Here is a 21,104-nt window from a genome sequence, read left to right on the forward strand (position 1 = left end):
TGGTCTGAACCATCCTTTTGTGAAAGGGAACCAATTTTTCATAATGGTGGATCTGACCCCCAGGGGCTTGAGCAGCAGGGCTGAATAGGGGAAATAACAGTAAATTATGCTATCTGTAAAAATAGGGTTTTCCAATTATCACTGCAATATTCTGGTGAGCGATACAGGTCCTTTGGGCCTCTTGTTTCTTTTTCTCTTTGATGTGATAATACACCATTTCATCTATGTTATGATCACAGTTAAAATTTATGTATTTTAAATATGTTTTTGTTTTTTTGAGGGTTTTTTTTGGTGGAATTAACAACAATTACGATTGTTAATTATTGCTTTTCACCAATTGCCGAAAAGACCTATTGGAATTGTTATACATGTGTTCCTTATAATTATTATTCTGGGTAATATTGTAGATTTTTATCTCTTTAATGGTAGCAGATATGATCTAAATCTATTGTACATTATGGGCCATGACAGGTAAATGGTCCTTCAGAAATCTAGTATGGCTGCCATGACGTCATACCTTAAAATTGATAAACAGCTATAACTAAAAAACTGTTGATTTTATAATATTAGACCACCATTATCAGATGAAATTTCTTTGGAAGCAGAAAGCTTAAATTAGATAAAGGACAAAGTTGACAGAAATACATGGTACTGAGGCAGATTCCAAAAGTAGTTGTAATATAACTGAAAGAGTGTTTTAATAGCTATATTACTGAAATATCCAGGTGAGCAATTCTGGCCCCTTTGGCTTCTTGTTTTCCAAAAAATGTTTAGCAGAGTATGTATTGTGGGCAAGGGGTGTGTTAAGAGTGATTTTTATGCTCCCCCAAACATTTTCAGGGATGAAATAGTTGCCAGTTTGTCATTCCATCTGTACTTTTTGTGAATAAACCTAGCTTACTCTGATATTTGAATAAAGTGGTAATCAGCATAGTATCTGTAGAAATGACCTCAATCAACTTCAAATTGGCTGTATAGCCAGGTGAGCGATACAGGCCCATTGGGCCTCTTTACCTTTAAACATTGCAATGTTTTTTGGTTAAAATATCCGTATAGGTTCTATAGATTCCAGTAGGTAAACTCCCTAATTCTAGCATTAGCATCCAAATAAATGACCTTCAAAGTTGCCAAAAGGGCAAGTGAGATTATGGTTTGTCCATCCTCAATCCAGGCCACTTGTCAGTCTGGTGTCAACATTTCTTTTTGAAAGAATTAATCTCAGTTACCTGTTCAAATGAATGGCCTTGACCTACATTTAAGTCACAGGGATAAGAAATCTTTGAAACAACTTCTCAATAATTGAGAGGCGCAGAGGCTTATTGTGAATAAACCGAACAAACTCTTATATTTGGACTAAATAGTAATCACCTTAGCATCCACATAAAGGAGTGAAACAGGTCCATTGGACCTCTTGTTTCATTACCTAAAGTTGGTAGTTAATTTGGGAGAACATTAATTTGGTGTCTTGGCATAAGCCATCATATGTTCTACAATTTGTTAACGTTTGCAAATGATCATGTATTAGTATGTGTTTATATATTTTTCATTAATTGTACATTTCAATAAATTGTTTGTACATATAAACATGTACATATATATATATATATGTGTGTGTGGTTGTGTATGACAGAACGTTTTAATGTCTAGTTGTTTTATTCTGTTGAGCAATGAAAACTTGTCCTACAACCCTCTCCTTTGGTATATAATCATTATAGGTCTAGATATGAAAAAAAGACAATTGACTGTTGGACATCAAATCTAAAAATTAAGAAACTAATAAGATATTTTTAGAATTTAGATCAAGTCCACATCAATAAGTTTAATGTTTGTACATCAAACGTATTAGTATGTCTTGAGATTTGATTAAATTATTACTTCTTTATTTCATCAAAATTAAAGAGAAATATCAGTTAAATAAGGCTATTTAATTATTCAATACACATAAATACATTTAATTACATCTGCTGACAAATTTAAAAAGAGAACCTAGTTATTAGTTGGGCTTTCCTATGGTTAACACTTGTGCAGAATTTTGTCCGACACAATTCAGTACAAAGTTTACATACTCAGATGAGTTAAATCTGTAGGGAAGAATACCCCAAAGTAGTACAGGAATTCAATTACAATCAAAGAATTCAAAAATATGCTGAGTCTATACCCAAATCCATACCAATAATAACCCATAGATAGTCCCTAGGACTTGGGTCACCTGAGAGAAGGATCAGTTTTAGCACTCTATATGGTCATTATGTAAAATACTGCAAAAATGACCTTACAAAGCATGGTAGATGTGGATTGACCAACAGCATTATATGTTAGTAAGCAGATACATTGTAAACATTCAAGGTAGATAAGAATGTAGAAACTAACCAAGTTATGCTGAGAATTTATTGATAACTTTAATTACTTCTTTATTTCATCAAAATTAAAGTTACCATGGTAACCCCCCGCTCCTGCAACCCCATCGTTACTATGTGTTCCTTTATACAATAAACGAGATATACATTTAAATCTCGCTTAGTCGTATTCAGTTTTCTTGGTTACCCTAAGTCGTTTTTAGGTCATCTGACCCGAAGGGTCAGGATGACCTATAGCCATCGTGCTTCGTCCGTCGTCGTCCGCCGTCCGCCGTCCGTAAACTTTTCACATTTCAATCTTCTTCTCAAGTTCCACCAGTGGGATTAAGCTGAAACTTGCCAGAAATGATCCTGAGATGGTCCTGACCAAGTGTTGTTATTTTTCGGGTCGGTCCGAAATCCAAGATGGCCGCCATAGCCGCCATTTTGAAAACATATTTTAAACTTCTTCTCAAGTTCCACCAGTGCTGTTGGGCTGAAACTTGCCAGAAATGATCCTGATATGATCCCGACCAAGTGTTGTTATTTTCCGGGTCGGTCCGAAATCCAAGATGGCCGCCATAGCCGCCATCTTGAAAAACACATTTTAAACTTCTTCTCAAGTTCCACCAGTGCTGTTGGGCTGAAACTTGCCAGAAATGATCCTGAGATGATCCCCACCAAGTGTTGTTATTTTTCGGGTCGGTCCGAAATCCAAGATGGCCGCCATAACCGCCATCTTGAAAAACACATTTTAAATTTCTTCTCAAGTTCCACCAGTGCTGTTGGGCTGAAACTTGCCTGAAATGATCCTGATATGATCCCGACCAAGTGTTGTTATTTTTCGGGTCGGTCCGAAATCCAAGATGGCCGCCATAGCCGCCATCTTGAAAAACACATTTTAAACTTCTTCTCAAGTTCCAGCTGTGCTGTTTGGCTGAAACTTGCCAGAAATGATCCTGATATGATCCCGACCAAGTGTTGTTATTTTTCGAGTCGGTCCGAAATCCAAGATGGCCACCATAACCACCATCTTTAAAAACACATTTTAAACTTCTTCTCAAGTTCCACCAGTACTGTTTGGCTGAAACTTGCCTGAAATGTTCCTGAGATGAGTCCAACCAAGTGTTGTTTTTTTTGGATTGGTCTGAAATCCAAGATGGCCGCCATGTCCGCCATCTTGAAAAACACATTTAAAACTTCTTCTCCAGTTCCATTGGTGCCATTGAGCTGGAAATGGGTGAGGATGTCGAGGAAGGCGAGCCAACATAGTGTTGTTATTTTTTTGGCCTTGTAAAAACTTTGACATGGCAGCAATGGCGGCCATTTTGTAACATGATTGCGCAATCATGGTTTTCCTGAACAACACCTATTTCAAACTTCTTCTCAAATTCCACCTGTGGGATTCAGCTCTAACTTACCAGAAATGATCCTGAGATGGTCCTTACCAAGTGTTGTTATTTTTCGGGTCGATCAGAAATCCACACCATGGCAGCCATCTTGAAAAACACATTATAAACTTCTTCTCCAGTTCCACTGGTGCCATTGAGCTGGAAATTGGTGAGGGTGTTAAGGAAGGAGGGCCAACGAAGTGTTGTTATTTTTTCGGCCTCGTAAAAACTTTGACATGGCAGCAATGGCGGCCATTTTGTAACATGATTGCGCAATCATGGTTTTCCTGAACAACACCTATTTCAACCTTCTTCTCAAATTCCACCGGTGGGATTCAGCTCTAACTTACCAGATATTAACCTTAGATGGTCCAGACCAAGTGTTGTTATTTATTGGGTCGGTCAGAAATCCAAGATGGCCACCATGGCCAACAGTGCCACTATATACTTGCTAGAGAGAATACATACTACAATAATATAAGGGTTTTAATTTAGAGTCAGATGACCGTTAAGGCCCCTGGGCCTCTTGTTTATCTATATTATGAATAAATTGTTGTACATGACATTATGAAATGATTTCGCATGAGAAAATCTTTTCAATTGATCAATTTATAACAAAGAAAAAATTAAAAAGGTTATGAGAAAGGTAAAGTGTGAATGGGATTTATTCAAAAAATTACGACGTATAAGGATTATTGTCATGAAGTTTCGTTGAAATCGGATAAGTAGTTTAGGAGAAGTAGCCGGTACATCGTTGCATCTAAAAAAACTCGCCCAAAAAACTAAGTTTTGTGCCCTGTTACCATGGTAACCAAAAAATTACGACGTGATAAAGATTAAGCACACCTACAATGTATAAGGATTATTATCATGAAAACACTAAGTTCTGTGCCCTGGTTACCATGGTAACCATAAGAGGAGTAGACCAAAAAACTAAGTTTTGTGCCCTGGTTACCATGGTAACCAAAAAATTACGATGTTATATAAGTTACGCACATCTACAATGTATAAGGGTTTCTTGTCATGAAGTTTCGTTGAAATCGGATAAGTAGTTTAGGAGGAGTAGCCGGTACATCGTTGCATCTAAAAACTCGCCCAAAAAACTAAGTTTTGTGCCCTGTTACCATGGTAACCGAAAAATTACAACGTGATATAGATTACGCACATCTACAATGTATAAGGATTATTGTCATGAAGTTTCGTTGAAATCGGATCAGCAGTTTAGGAGTAGCCGGTACATCGTTGTGTCTACAGACGGACAGACGGACGGACGGACGGACGGACGGAAAACCTGATTCCAGTATTACCCCCCCCCCCCCCCCCCCCCCCCAACTTCGTTGCGGGGGGTATAAAAACAAGAAAAGCTGTAGAGATTCGTGACAGATCTTCATGAATTAGTAAATAGATACATGGACAAACCGTTAATCGTGACAGATCTTCCTGAATGAGTTAATAGATATATGAACAAACCGTGAAACGTGACAGATCTTCATGAATGACTTAATAGATACATTAAATTAATAAATTAAACCGTTAATCGTGACAGATCTTCCTGAATGAGTTAATAGATACATGTACACAACGTTAATATATGCCTCCTACAGACTTTAGTCCCTGTACGCTTGTTTACTGACTCCTTTAATGATACACACTTACAGTATATATAGATAGATCTAAAAATCCAAACAAACAAAATAATGGATGTTATTTTATAACTCTGTCACAACACCCAGGAACAACATTGATAACCCAAACAATTAGTGTGTCGTCCCTCTGTCTCTCTCTTCAAATCTCTCCCTGATTTATTTATTGTTTGTGCAATTTAACAGACCCGAGGGTCCAATTACAGAATTAATAACAATACAAACAGAGGTACATGTATATAAACAAGTTATAAAATGTGCAACATTCGTAAAATAAGAAAGAAATACATGCAACATAAGACTCATTTAAAACACGTTGCCTTAAGGCGAGATTTGAAAGAAGGCAACGTACAATTAACTACAGTATACCGCTTATGTCACCGGCGTTTCTGATAAATTACGGCACGATTTATTGTACCATTTCCCCAAGATTGATCCTACTAGGCGATCAAATAAATTGTAGAACTCCAGGAGAACGTGTACATCTTCTAGGGACTGAAATACCTATCTTTTCTACTGGACAATCCAACAGTCTGAATACATTTAAAAGGGAAACAAATATCAGTATATATTACCGCCTACTTTCTATTGTAGGCAGGTTAAGATGTTTACATAAATCAGAATAAGAATGACTTTGGTAATCAAAGTCCGCTTTAAAACACAAATATTTCAAGTTTTCTTTGGGCCGATTCAAGTTGGTGAATTAAGGTAGTTTGGTGCGGTGACGACCAGATCTCAATGCCATATTCTAACTGACTTCTAACCAGACTGACATACTGTAAACATGGAAAATTACGCGAGTGTGGAATTTATACTAATTACACGGAGTCGTTTTGATCGTGAAAATTTCCCCGCGCGTATTATTTTGATATCAATTTGCATAATCTCGAACTACAAACGAATGTGGATCAATCGCAAAAAATACCCCAACGCGTATAGTTTATACATCGAAATCGCAAGTCTAATCCCCGCGAAAATAACCACGTTTACAGTATAATGACCGTATCACTGAGATGTTTTTAAAATATTTACAAGAACACTCGAAAAACCCAAGCATTTGTGAATACCTTTTGATACAACATTTTTGACATGGTAAGAAAAGTTAAAACTGTCCGAGATTCAGACGCCTAGGCCTTTAACATGAGTGACTTTGGATAAAATATGTCTTCTCATCATGTAAGAGTAAAACTTAGTACAAGTACAACATTTGTCAATATTGACTTTCATACACCACTTATTATACCAGTTCAACATTATATATATGTCACCCTGTAATTGTTTTCATTCATATATAGAAGATACTCTTTCGCAAAATTTACTGTCATCGACAAACATGAAACAGATAGAATGTTTCAAAACAGCAGGTAAGTCATTAATAAACATCGAAAATAATTTGGGCCTAAAATGGAAACCTGGGGGACACCGCAAAAAGCATTACACCACCAAGATGTTACCCCTAACACAATACGCATGTAGTTTGTGCAATAAAATTTTGTGACTAACTTTGTCAAATGCTTTTAAAAAATCTGTGTACACAGCATGGACATCAATCTTTGTCAAGGGCATCAGTTACAAGAAGGGGCCGCGGTGGCCGAGTGGTTAAGGTGTCTCGACACTTTAACACTAGCCCTCCACCTCTGGGTTGCGAGTTCGAAACCTACGTGGGGCAGTTGCCAGGTACTGACCGTAGGCCGGTGGTTTTTCTCCGGGTACTCCGGCTTTCCTCCACCTCCAAAATCTGGCACGTCCTTAAATGACCCTGGTTGTTAATAGGACGTTAAACAAAAATCAACAAACCAAAATCAGTTACAAAATCGGAAAAACGTTTAAGATTTATAACTGTGGATCTGTTAGACATAAACATATGCTGTTAATTGCAAATCAGATGATTAATGAAACATGAAAATGTTTATCAACAAGTTTTTCCCAGAAAAGTAAGTGGAAACCTAGCCAGATCAAGGGCAAAATGGATTGATGAGGGAGAAAAATATACAGCATACTTCATTAATTTAGATAACAGACTTCCAAAATTATACATAAAATAAACTTAAATACAGGTCCTTTATGTACTTTTTGTAATTTAGAAAATAAGTCGATTTTTGCCATGTGTCCCATGGCAAGGAAAAATTTACTCCACTCCTTTTTTTTATAATACAGAAATACCATATATACAGATAACAATGACACAGAATCATGGCAAAATATTTGGGCTTACCGTTGTGGGTGGCCTTCAGTATTATTTTATAATATGGTGTATAAAATGCAAGATTTTTTTCTATTTTTCCTTCAATTGCTCTAAGATTATGTTCAACATATATTAGGGGTATCATGCTCCCGCTTACGTAGCTCTTGTTATATATTGTAATATCAGGTATTTAATGGACAAAGTAAGCGTATATCACCCGCGTAGCACATTTATTTAATTATCACTTTTCTCTCTCATGTGTGTATTACTAGATTATGTGCCATTATTTCCCAGAAATAACAGCGTATCTAAACTACAGCAGTAGCAGCCTCTGGCTACGGATCAATGAATCAAATATCTTTATTAGGTGTCACACATTAGATACACAATACATATACAGAGTATAATATGAGTTCGTGTAAAAACAACACATTCTCCACACAACACTTAAATCGGATGTCCATTCCACTTTGGACGTATGTCCAAAAAAACACACTTTTCAAAGAAAAACATCACTACTTTTTTTGAAGAATTTGTCAACAACAATTTGGCAGGTGAACTGACAGTACAGCGCAATACAGTTACGAAGGAGCGCTGACATGGAATACTGCTGCAGCAACAGTGCTCATTCAAAGGAGCATGTACAAGTAGATAAAAGTGTATTGTTAGTACACTGTATCAACCTGCAATCGACCATGACAAGCATACGGGAAGGCCAATTGGGGCTTAGTGGACCTTTGATTACTTTTTTTTTAAGTTTCATAAAATTTTATTCAATATTTACAGATATTCGTACCTGTGTTCTTGTTGTAAAAACCTACCACTTTATACCAAAGAAAATCGATTTTCCCAGGTGTACATATTTTCTATACATGTTACATGTCGCTGCAAACGTTTCATATTCAACATATTTAATTCAAAAACGTTTCAGAGTATTTTAAACATTTGCATATTAATTTTATTGCAACTGTTTGAATTAAAGTACCAGTATATATCAAATTTTAATTAATTCCTCGGTAGGTAAGTATGTAGGAGGTAACTCTTGCTTTGTCTCCTCAGGTAGACTAAGTACAGTTCACCCCTCCCCAGTACTAATCCCTGCCCTAGTCAGTACCTCTATACACTACTCCCAATAGAGTTATCTCCACCGGACACTCCTACCGCCCAGGTAATCGGTGACGAACTACCGTCAGCACCCGATGTAGTATTGATTATTCATATCTTTCACATTTTTTCCATATCAACGGGAATTATCACCCTAACCACAACTGGTCCGAAACATTACCGACATTAAAACATGGTTATGATGTCGTCTTTTGTTCTCGCATGAAGTATAGTTGAGATATAGTATTAACACCCACTGCTATGGAATAGTTACACACTTTACAACAGTAAATTCCAGCAGAGACCTATATACTAGTATATAGGTCTCTGATTCCAGCAACTTTTCCACAGTTTAAGGAATATATATGTAACACAAATCATCCATCCATCCATCCATCTATGTATCTATGTGTTTGGTATAATGTTACATTGTAGGGAAAGGGCCGAATAAGTTGTAGGTCAACAACTATAGCACACCACGGGATATGTACATTAATGTAGATAGCTACTGCTAGTAGTGTATAATGATGATCTGTATTTTATTACAATATTGTATAATGATGATGTGTATTTTATTACAATATTGTATAATGTTGATCTGTATTTTATTACAATATTGTATAATGATGACTGTATTTTATTACAATATTGTATAATGATGATGTGTATTTTATTACAATATTGTATAATGTTGATCTGTATTTTATTACAATATTGTATAATGATGACTGTATTTTATTACAATATTGTATAATGATGATCTGTATTTTATTACAATATTGTATAATGATGATGTGTATTTTATTACAATATTGTATAATGATGATCTGTATTTCAAGCAGACTGAATCATTACGTTTTTGTTGTAATTCCTCAGCCACTTTCACTATATTTAAATCTTCTTTATCATGATTTAAAACACGAATGGCCTAATAATGCAGTATCGTCCGCCTCTGCATCAAACAATCTGGTAATGGGAAGGATAGTGTCAGAAATAGTGTTAACGTGTAAATGAAACAGTAACGACCCAAGGACAGGGGAACTCCAATTTTAACTTCTGTTTCAGACGATATTTTATCATCAATGATAACAAGGAGCATTCCTAGTATACCATAACTATGAAGTTCCAGTAGTAGGCCTTTGTGCCAGACACTGACGATACACTGTAGCTTTCGGAAAGTCACAATAGACAAGGGTTGTATGTTTTCTGTTCTCAAATGCTATTATATGCTATGATATAAACCCGACGTGTTCGGAAGATTTAGGTTTACTATAGCTGAATGTAGACATGTTTAAAACGAATTCGTTCTAAAACTGCTTTTAAGGTGGACGGTGTGTGTTTTTATCCATATACATGTAATAAATCGGTATGAAAATGTTGATATCTATATATTTAATCATTAACATGAAAAATATTGTTTTATGGGTTTGATATGTAATTATAAACAAAATTCACATCTTCTCATCTCGTCAAGTGCACAGTTTTTAAGTGAATACGTGGTCACATATTATTTATATTTCCTTAATGTTTCAAATATGTAATGAGTCTAGATTTCCAATGTCTTAATATTGTACAGTATATTCTGGTACATTACGTTAACAAATTAAGAAATCAGGGTCCGCGATCCCAAGTCGTGGTTGCACGCAATGTATAAGATGATACATCTAGATCTGTCTGTACTGTTTTCGCCCGATTTAATTCTAAACATATTACTGTTATAGCTCCAGTAGTTTTCGTTGTCTTCTTTCCAAAATTGTATGAAGATAAACCGACACGACCATCAGAGAAGTTTTGTAACGATTCTGATCCGTTTCATTATTTTAATTATGTTACTGTCGTTTAATTAATCTCCATAATTAAACACATTTTTCAACCAGTTTGCTGTGAAGGTATTTTGCATGGTGAGTACCCCCCCCCCCCCCCCCCCCCCCCCCCCCCCCCGCCCTCCCCTTGTGACATCATTGGTGGCGCTGTATCATATGTGTACGTCCATGATACACACCAAAGAATACGAGATCTCTAAGTATAGACGAGTTATCTATCTTTACATCCCCACCGGCCCCAGTTTCAGGAATTTGAAAAGGGGGGGGGGGGGGGGGGGGTCCAGAAATTTAGTGGTAATGGGAGCGCCGTATGCGCCATCCGAATTTTTTTGGCGAGGGTTCTGGGGGGCCAAAATTTCGGAAAATGAATGATTATAGCAAATTTTGCAATATTTCGGGGGTAAGATTTTCGTTAAGCAGGGGTGGGGGGTGGGGTGTGGTGGCGTGGGGGGCTGGGGGGGGGGGGGTGGCATAGGTTTACATGTTTTTAAAAAACATGTAAAAAAAAAAAAAATATAAAAAAATTTCCTCATCCGAAAAGGTCCTGACCCCCAGGACCCCCCCCCCCCCCCCCCCCCCCCCTTGGATCCGCTAGTGAAGCCCGATCCCAGTCCGTCCTGTCCCAGTCAGCCCCAGTCAGTCCCAGTCAGCCCCGTACCGGGCCCAGTACTTGTCCAGATCACACTCAGCCCCAGCCAGTCAGTCCCAGTCAGCCCCAGCCAGTCCCAGTCCAGCCGTTCTAGATCCGAGTGAGGGACACAACGCATCCATGTTTACATACAACTGTTGACAAACTGACAACTGATATACAGCAGTACAACCGTTAATATTAGTTGTATGTCATCTGTGCAACATTGTTCCCTTTTCCCTTATAGTCCGTACAACTTGTAACCCCGGACCTCCTTTATTCCAGATCTAAGTCCGTTGTACAGCCTGGTTCCCTTACAATGTTTTGTCAGAAACTTGTGGTACCACATTAGTTAATAATCTGCCGTAAATCACGAAAGACGGGTGCTAATAATAGCTGACATTGGCCATTGTGTATTGAGTTGTTGTTAATGGCGAGTTACTTCCCTTCTCTATCGCTGAAGCCCAACAGATGGCGTTGATATATTACTGGATGCTGAGTGATTCATTTCGCCGGTAACATGCAAACAAACAGGCCCGTGGATTTGCGGACCAGTGTAAATTCGATTAAATCGAAGGTCTAATTTTGGAAATTGTTTTTACTTCGGATCTAGCGTTATCTCCAAACGATGATAATGTTTTGAGTGTCTACATACACGAAAGGAGGAGAAAGCGATGATCCGCAATATGATGGTAGGCAGGCTACTGTACGTATGCTGTCTGCATAGCGCTCGTGCATAGCCAGCCGGTTATCGATTTGTATGTTAATGACGAAAATTCCCTTTGGAAAATTTATGTGTTGTTTTTGGACTGATGTTGGGTTGTGCTAGGAGTGTGGGCTGATTGTCGAGACCACACCCATCATAATGTCCCGACCCCAGGGCCGTAGTCTACATGGGTCGCACCACAAGGAAGAGCAGTATGTTGGGCCATACAAACTCGAGAAAACACTGGGCAAAGGACAGACAGGTCAGTGAGCTTGTATAAATCTTTGTCTTTATACTCATAAATCGTCAAATTAAATGTGTTAATATTATCAAAGATGTATATTTCTTACTGTAGGTAAACGTATAGATCTACTGTGTTTTTCATAAGCCTATAGTTGTAAATGACACTGATAGGGGCAATCGTTTAGGTGACTGCCATCTTAAGTTTCCCTGCATGTATTATACATAGGAATATCATTTACCTGCAAACGTTCTAAAACTATAGTTTTCAATCCTACTCATACATAAGTTTGATAAATTACATGGCCATATATTGTAAGTGTGATCCAATGTGTATCTGCCCCTGTGAACCTTGTCATACAGTATAGCCAATACTGTTGTACATAATTGTCCAAGTTAATGCACGCTTCATGATCAATTATTCATTTTTCCTGAAAGATAAACCGAATAGTATTGTATATCCTAACTCAATTGTTAGCCATATATAACATGGGATATAAAATGCTGTATGTATGAATGGCCTATCTAAAAAGTCAGCGATGTGATCAGAGGGTTGAATCTACATTATGACTGTAGCTGTTCTTCTCATCTATAATATTTTCAACAGTTGGTCCTATTATGAGTTCAAGAATGTATCTAATATTAGGTCAGCAGTTATCCTAAAACTGAGATCAATAGACTCGGTTATCCTAAAACTGAGATCAATAGACTTGGTTATCCTAAAACTGAGATCAACAGACTTGGTTATCCTAAAACTGAGATCAATAGACTCGGTTATCCTAAAACTGAGATCAATAGACTCGGTTATCCTAAAACTGAGATCAATAGACATGCATATGGTTATCCTAAAACTGAGATCAACAGACTCGGTTATCCTAAAACTGAGATCAACAGACTAGGTTATCCTAAAACTGAGATCAACAGACATGGTTATCCTAAAACTGAGATCAACAGACTAGGTTATCCTAAAACTGAGATCAAAAGACTCGGTTATCCTAAAATTGAGACCTGGTGTGTGCTGAGCTATTAATAGACTTTTCTTGAAAAATGTAAACCTTTTTATTTTACAACCATTGTGAAACAAATTATATCAATTTATATTAATCACGCTTGTTTGCTCGCATTGAAGCGCGCAAAGGGGTCTTACTGTGGGAGGTAACTGGAGTACCCGGGGGAAACCCAAGTGGTCAGGCAGGTGACCCCATACCTTTTCATGTCAGATTGGGGGATCAAAACCTGGCCGCCTAGGTGAAAGGCAAGTGTGTTACCATGCCTCTGTACATGTGCCATCGGACCACCCGATAGATTCTGCATGTTGCAGTTTGTATCTTCCTTAAATGAACAAAGCTATTGATAGGACCATAAATAATACCAAATCAAACCATGCAGTACCTAGTAGCTACCGCCGATTATGAGATAATTCAACCAGTACTCTCACAAACATACGCAAAAACACAAGTGAAGTGCGGTTATCACTGGATGCAGATTTACTCTCGGTCATATATGCGTTTTACCTCTGGCTGACAGTATTTGTAGAGTGGACTGCAGAACAAGATTTACACATAATTATATGTCTGACCTGTCCAATTTTTTTCAGTAAAGTAATTATAAGTTTTAAGCAAACAAAAAAAAAAAGAAAAAATCAGTATTTAAAGAAGAACCCATAGAAAGTCCCACTTGAGAGTAGTAGTATCGAAGGACCCTATTACATTATAGACATATATGATAGTATTGAAACATTACAAAACAAGTGTCAAATTTCACAGGATTACTATATAAGGCTCAAAATTCTCCTAATGCGTCATTTTTACACCAAAAATCACTCTTCCTGATAGCTAGTGCGAAGAAAATACATGAGATTTTTTATAGAATTCATTTCCAATTCGGCTATGCATTAATTTGTTAATCGATTGCATATTTAATAAGATATATATATCATAATTATAATTTGCATTTATATAAACCAACAGTGACTTTAAGCTCAGTTATTGCTCAGATATTGCAATACTTTCATAATACTGTGTTACAACAATATCGCAGTAGTGTTTTCCAAATAGTAGTAGTATTGCAATAGTGAGTTCCCTGTAATGTCTAGTCAGACTCAACATTTAGATGATCAACAGGCCTAGGTTTATCCTAATATTGAGATCAACAGGTTCATCCTAATATTGAGATCGGCAGGTTCATCCTAATATTGAGGTCAACATGTTCATCCTAATATTGAGGTCAACAGGTTCATCCTAATATTGAGGTCAACAGGTACATCCTAATATTGAGGTCAACAGGTACATCCTAATATTGAGGTCAACATGTTCATCCTAATATTGAGATCGACAGGTTCATCCTAATATTGAGGTCAACATGTTCATCCTAATATTGAGGTCAACAGGTACATCCTAATATTGAGGTCAACAGGTACATCCTAATATTGAGGTCAACATGTTCATCCTAATATTGAGGTCAACATGTTCATCCTAATATTGAGGTCAACAAGTACATCCTAATATTGAGATCGGCAGGTTCATCCTAATATTGAGGTCAACATGTTCATCCTAATATTGAGGTCAACAGGTACATCCTAATATTGAGGTCAACAGGTACATCCTAATATTGAGGTCAACATGTTCATCCTAATATTGAGGTCAACAGGTACATCCTAATATTGAGGTCAACAGGTTCATCCTAATATTGAGGTCAACAAGTACATCCTAATATTGAGATAAACAGGTTCATCCTAATGTTGAGGTCAACAGGTTCATCCTAATATTGAGGTCAACAGGTTCATCCTAATATTGAGGTCAACAGGTTCATCCTAATATTGAGGTCAACAGGTACATCCTAATATTGAGGTCAACAGGTACATCCTAATATTGAGGTCAACATGTTCATCCTAATATTGAGGTCAACATGTTCATCCTAATATTGAGATCAACAGGTTCATCCTAATATTGAGGTCAACATGTATATCAGAAATTAGATCACATGTACAACATCATATGGTCAACAGGTTATAAATCATCCTATATTGAGTCCAGGTCATCCTAATATTAGTCAACAGTTTCCTATATGAGGTCAACAGGTTATCTAATATTGAGGAAACTCCTATTGAGTAATTCATCTAATGTATCACAGTCATCCTTGGTCACTCATTACTTATCACAGTCATCCTTATTGGATGTAAGTAGCTATGTATTGGCAGTTATCATATTAGTAACAGTTTCCTTGTATCAATACTTATCATACTAGATTAGTCTCTGAAAGTAATTTGCTGAAGTGGTACTTTTCATTATTTGTGAGTGACATATTATTATGTGCATATTCCTGATAATGATTAGGATTGTCATGGTTTGTCCATGAACATTCATTATGATGTTTGTCTTGTAACATTAAATGTTATTTGTGGTATGTATACATATATAGTATTTTTGTCCTTGACAGTTATATATGTAATGTTATGTCCTTGTAATTTCCTCTTGAAGGAGTAAAGTTTCCTCAAATCAACAGGTATTTTTACGATTTTGCAGGAATTTGACAAAACTTAAATGTATACATATGTCCTTGTACATGATATATGTGTGATGTTTGTCCTTGTATACATGTTATATATGTGCTGTTTGTCCTTGTATACATTATATATGTGATGTTTGTCCTTGTATACATTATATATGTGATGTTTGTCCTGTTACATGTTATATATGTGTGATTTGTTGTCCTTGTATACATTATATATGTGAGTTTGTCCTTGTATACATTATATAGTGTGATGGTTTGTCCTTGTATACATGACATATGTGATGTTTGTCCTTGTACATGATATATGTGTGATGTTTGTCCTTGTATACATTATATATATGTGATGTTTGTCCTTGTATACATTATATGTGTGATGTTTGTCCTTGTATACATTATATATGTGATGTTTGTCCTTGTATACATTATATATGTGATGTTTGTCCTTGTATACATTATATATGTGATGTTTGTCCTTGTATACATTATATATGTGTGATGTTTGTCCTTGTATACATTATATATGTGATGTTTGTCCTTGTATACATTATATATGTGATGTTTGTCCTTGTATACATTATATATGTGATGTTTGTCCTTGTATACATTATATATGTGATGTTTGTCCTTGTATACATTATATATGTGATGTTTGTCCTTGTATACATTATATATGTGATGTTTGTCCTTGTATACATTATATATGTGATGTTTGTCCTTGTATACATTATATATGTGATGTTTGTCCTTGTATACATTATATATGTGATGTTTGTCCTTGTATACATTATATATGTGATGTTTGTCCTTGTATACATTATATATGTGATGTTTGTCCTTGTATACATTATATATGTGATGTTTGTCCTTGTATACATTATATATGTGATGTTTGTCCTTGTATACATTATATATGTGATGTTTGTCCTTGTATACATTATATATGTGATGTTTGTCCTTGTATACATTATATATGTGATGTTTGTCCTTGTATACATTATATATGTGATGTTTGTCTTTGTATACATATATATATAGTGCTGTTTGTCCTGGATACCTTTATCTGTGCTGTTTGTCCTTGTATACATTATATATGTGATGTTTGTCCTTGTATACATTATATATGTGATGTTTGTCCTTGTATACATTATATATGTGATGTTTGTCCTTGTATACATTATATATATGTGCTGTTTGTCCTTGTATACTTTATATATGTGATGTTTGTCCTTGTATACATTATATATGTGATGTTTGTCCTTGTATACATTACATATGTGATGTTTGTCCTTGTATACATGATATATGTGTGATGTTTGTCCTTGTACATGTGATGTTTGTCCTTGTATACATGATATATGTGATGTTTGTCCTTGTACATGTGATGTTTGTCCTTGTATACATTATATATGTGATGTTTGTCCTTGAACATGTGATGTTTGTCCTTGTATACATGATATATGTGATGTTTGTCCTTGTATACATGTTATATATGTGATGTTTGTCCTTGTATACATTATATATGTAATGTTTGTCCTTGTATACATTATATATGTGTGATGTTTGTCCTTGAATACATGATATATGTGATGTTTGTCCTTGTATACATTATATATGTGATGTTTGTCCTTGTACATGTTATATATGTGATGTTTGTCCTTGTATACATTATATATGTGATGTTTGTCCTTGTATACATTATATATGTGATGTTTGTCCTTGTACATGTTATATATGTGATGTTTGTCCTTGTACATGCTATATATGTGATGTTTGTCCTTGTATACATTTATATATGTGATGTTTGTCCTTGTATACATTATATATATGTGATGTTTGTCCTTGTACATGTTATATATGTGATGTTTGTCCTTGTATACATTATATATGTGATGTTTGTCCTTGTATACATTATATATGTGATGTTTGTCCTTGTATACATTATATATGTGATGTTTGTCCTTGTATACATTATATATGTGATGTTTGTCCTTGTATACATTATATATGTGATGTTTGTCCTTGTATACATTATATATGTGATGTTTGTCCTTGTATACATTATATATGTGATGTTTGTCCTTGTATACATTATATATGTGATGTTTGTCCTTGTATACATTATATATGTGATGTTTGTCCTTGTATACATTATATATGTGAGGTTTGTCCTTGTATACATTATATATGTGCTGTTTGTCCTTGTATACATTATATATGTGATGTTTGTCCTTGTATACATTATATGTGTGATGTTTGTCCTTGTATACATTATATATGTGATGTTTGTCCTTGTATACATTATATATGTGATGTTTGTCCTTGTATATATTATATATGTGATGTTTGTCCTTGTATACATTATATATGTGATGTTTGTCCTTGTATACATTATATATGTGATGTTTGTCCTTGTACATGTGATGTTTGTCCTTGTATACATTATATATGTGATGTTTGTCCTTGTACATGTGATGTTTGTCCTTGTATACATTATATATGTGATGTTTGTCCTTGTATACATGATATATGTGATGTTTGTCCTTGTATACATTATATATGTGATGTTTGTCCTTGTACATGTGATGTTTGTCCTTGTATACATTATATATGTGATGTTTGTCCTTGTATACATTATATATGTGATGTTTGTCCTTGTATACATTATATATGTGATGTTTGTCCTTGTATACATTATATATGTGATGTTTGTCCTTTTTTACATTATATATGTGATGTTTGTCCTTGTATACATTATATATGTGATGTTTGTCCTTGTATACATTATATATGTGATGTTTGTCCTTTTTTACATTATATATGTGATGTTTGTCCTTGTATACATGATATATGTGATGTTTGTCCTTGTATACATTATATATGTGATGTTTGTCCTTGTATACATGTTATATATGTGATGTTTGTCCTTGTATACATTATATATGTGATGTTTGTCCTTGTATACATTACATATGTGATGTTTGTCCTTGTATACATTTATATATATGTGATGTTTCTGTACATTTTGGTAGGGTCCAGATCCTAATGTCTGTAATACATTTAAATGCTTAGCCAGATCAATACTTTCCTATTTACTGTCAGTGCAGAAAGCCTACATTGGTACTACTTAGCTGATATGCATCCATATGGAGTAAGCTGTACAATGTGAATCATCTAGTGCTCCCATTGAAGTTGTCTTCCCCAGGGTAACAGTATACAGTCCTTATTCAATCTTCCCCAGGGTAACAGTATACAATACTTATTCAATCTTCCCCAGGGTAACGGTATACAATCCTTATTCAATCTTCCCAAGGTTAACGGTATACAGTCCTTATTCAATCTTCCCAGGTTAACAGTATACAATACTTATTCAATCTTCCCCAGGATAATGGTATACAATACTTATTCAATCTTCCCCAGGGTAACGGTATACAATCCTTATTCAATCTTCCCCAGGTTAACGGTATACAATACTTATTCAATCTTCCCCAGGATAATGGTATACATTAATACTTATTCAATCTTCCCCAGGGTAACGGTATACAATCCTTATTCAATCTTCTCCAGGTTAATAGTATACTGCAGTCCTTTTTCAATCTTCCCCATTATAACGGTATACAGTCCTTATTCAATCTTCCCCAGGTTAATGATATACAGTCCTTATTCAATCTTCCCCAGGATAATGGTATACAATACTTATTCAATCTTCCCCAGGGTAACGGTATACAATCCTTATTCAATCTTCCCCAGGTTAATGGTATACAGTCCTTATTCAATCTTCCCCAGGTTAACAGTATACAATACTTATTCAATCTTCCCCAGGTTAATGGTATACAGTCCTTATTCAATCTTCCCCAGGTTAACAGTATACAATACTTATTCAATCTTCCCCAGGGTAACGGTATACAGTCCTTATTCAATCTTCCCCAGGGTAACGGTATACAATACTTATTCAATCTTCCCCAGGGTGAACGGTATACAGTCCTTATTCAATCTTCCCCATTATAACGGTATACAGTCCTTATTCAATCTTCTCCAGGTTAATGGTATACAGTCCTTATTCAATCTTCCCCAGGTGAACGGTATACAGTCCTTATTCAATCTTCCCCATTATAACGGTATACAGTCCTTATTCAATCTTCCCCATTATAACGGCCATACAGTCCTTAATCAATCTTCCCCAGGGTAACAGTATACAATCCTTGGATACACTATATATATTTATTTAAAAACCTTTCAAGAAACAATCTGTAAGATGAATCGACTTAAGAAATTTTGATTTGAGTTAATACCATGGAAAAGAAAGAAGCATGGAAAGATCATGGAGATTCAGAGGTTAAGCTGGAAAACTGTATGATGTGTCTACAGCAATGTTAACACAGACAACAAAATCATATCGATCAACTTGCTGCAGTGTCCTTTGAAGAAAGTGCTTGCATAGGATACTTTTACAGGCTAGGAGGTCAAAGTTGAAGGTCACTGATACAGAAGAACCAGTGGGATACTGTTAAAAACTCCTTATAAGGCTGGGCCATTTCACATGATGATACACTGATGTGCATTTGTCCATTAAGGGTGAAAAAAGTTCCTGAAGTCTAAGGTCAAGGTCATTTATATTCCCTCCCCCCTTAACGAAGTTAGGAGGGGTGGGGGGGTGGGGGGGGTGGGGGGGGGGGTATACTGGAATCGGCCTGTCTGTCTGTTCGTCCATCTGTCGCCCCATAATCTTGTACGGACAATGCAACTCCTACTAAAGTACTGTTCCGATTTCAACAAAACTTATTCATGATGATGATCAGTATAACATGTAGTTGTGCATCCCAATTTTTTTTACCACTATTTATTTTTGAAAATGGCTGCCGGCTTCTGATTGGTTGAGGCTTGTTTGGACAACTCCTACTAAAGTACAAACCAAATTTTAATGAAATTTGGAATTTATGATAGTCATAGCATGTAGTTGTGCATAAGAAAAAATGACCGTGTTGCATTATTCAAAATGGCCACCAGCTTCTACTAAAGTACTTATTATATAACCTGAAACTTTACATTTTTGATCTGTATGCCATGTAGCTGTGCATATAAGAAAAAAAAATGACCATGATGCATTATTCAAAATGGCTGTGATGTATTATTCAAAATGACCGTCAGTCTCTGATTGGTTGAGGTTTGTCCGAACAACTCCTATTAAAGTACTAATTGGATTTCAATGGAACATGGCACTTAAGATTGGTATTGCCATGTAGTTGTGCATAAGAAAAAAATACCATGATACATAATCCAAAATGGTAACCGGCTTCTGATTGATTGATACAGTCCACAACTCCTATTAAAGTATATATATACTTTCCTGATTTTAACAGAAATTGTAATTGGTACCTTTTTGTTAACAATGTAACAACTGACTTGATAGATGTGAATATCTATTTGTTTATATACAAAATGTAGTTGTTACTATTAATTGTGTTGTTGAGGGAGTATACTGTCAAATATACATGTATAGGGTCATTAAAAATACCAAACTTTCTGAAGTTTCTCGTA

At 35.7% G+C, this 21,104-nt stretch overlaps 1 protein-coding gene across 1 annotated transcript in view; it reads left to right on the forward strand.

Moving 5' to 3' along the window:
- The first annotated feature begins 11,604 nt into the window (after positions 1-11,604).
- LOC117335574 (serine/threonine-protein kinase BRSK2-like) overlaps positions 11,605-21,104 on the forward strand; it is a 140,768-nt gene continuing 131,268 nt past the window's right edge. The window contains exon 1 of the mRNA XM_033895656.1: positions 11,605-12,078. Within this exon, the coding sequence (XP_033751547.1) occupies positions 11,976-12,078 (103 nt within the window). The 5' untranslated portion in view covers positions 11,605-11,975. The remainder of the gene's footprint in view (positions 12,079-21,104) is intronic.

This window comes from Pecten maximus, chromosome 10, assembly GCF_902652985.1.
Source record: "Pecten maximus chromosome 10, xPecMax1.1, whole genome shotgun sequence".
Classification (NCBI taxonomy): domain Eukaryota; kingdom Metazoa; phylum Mollusca; class Bivalvia; order Pectinida; family Pectinidae; genus Pecten; species Pecten maximus.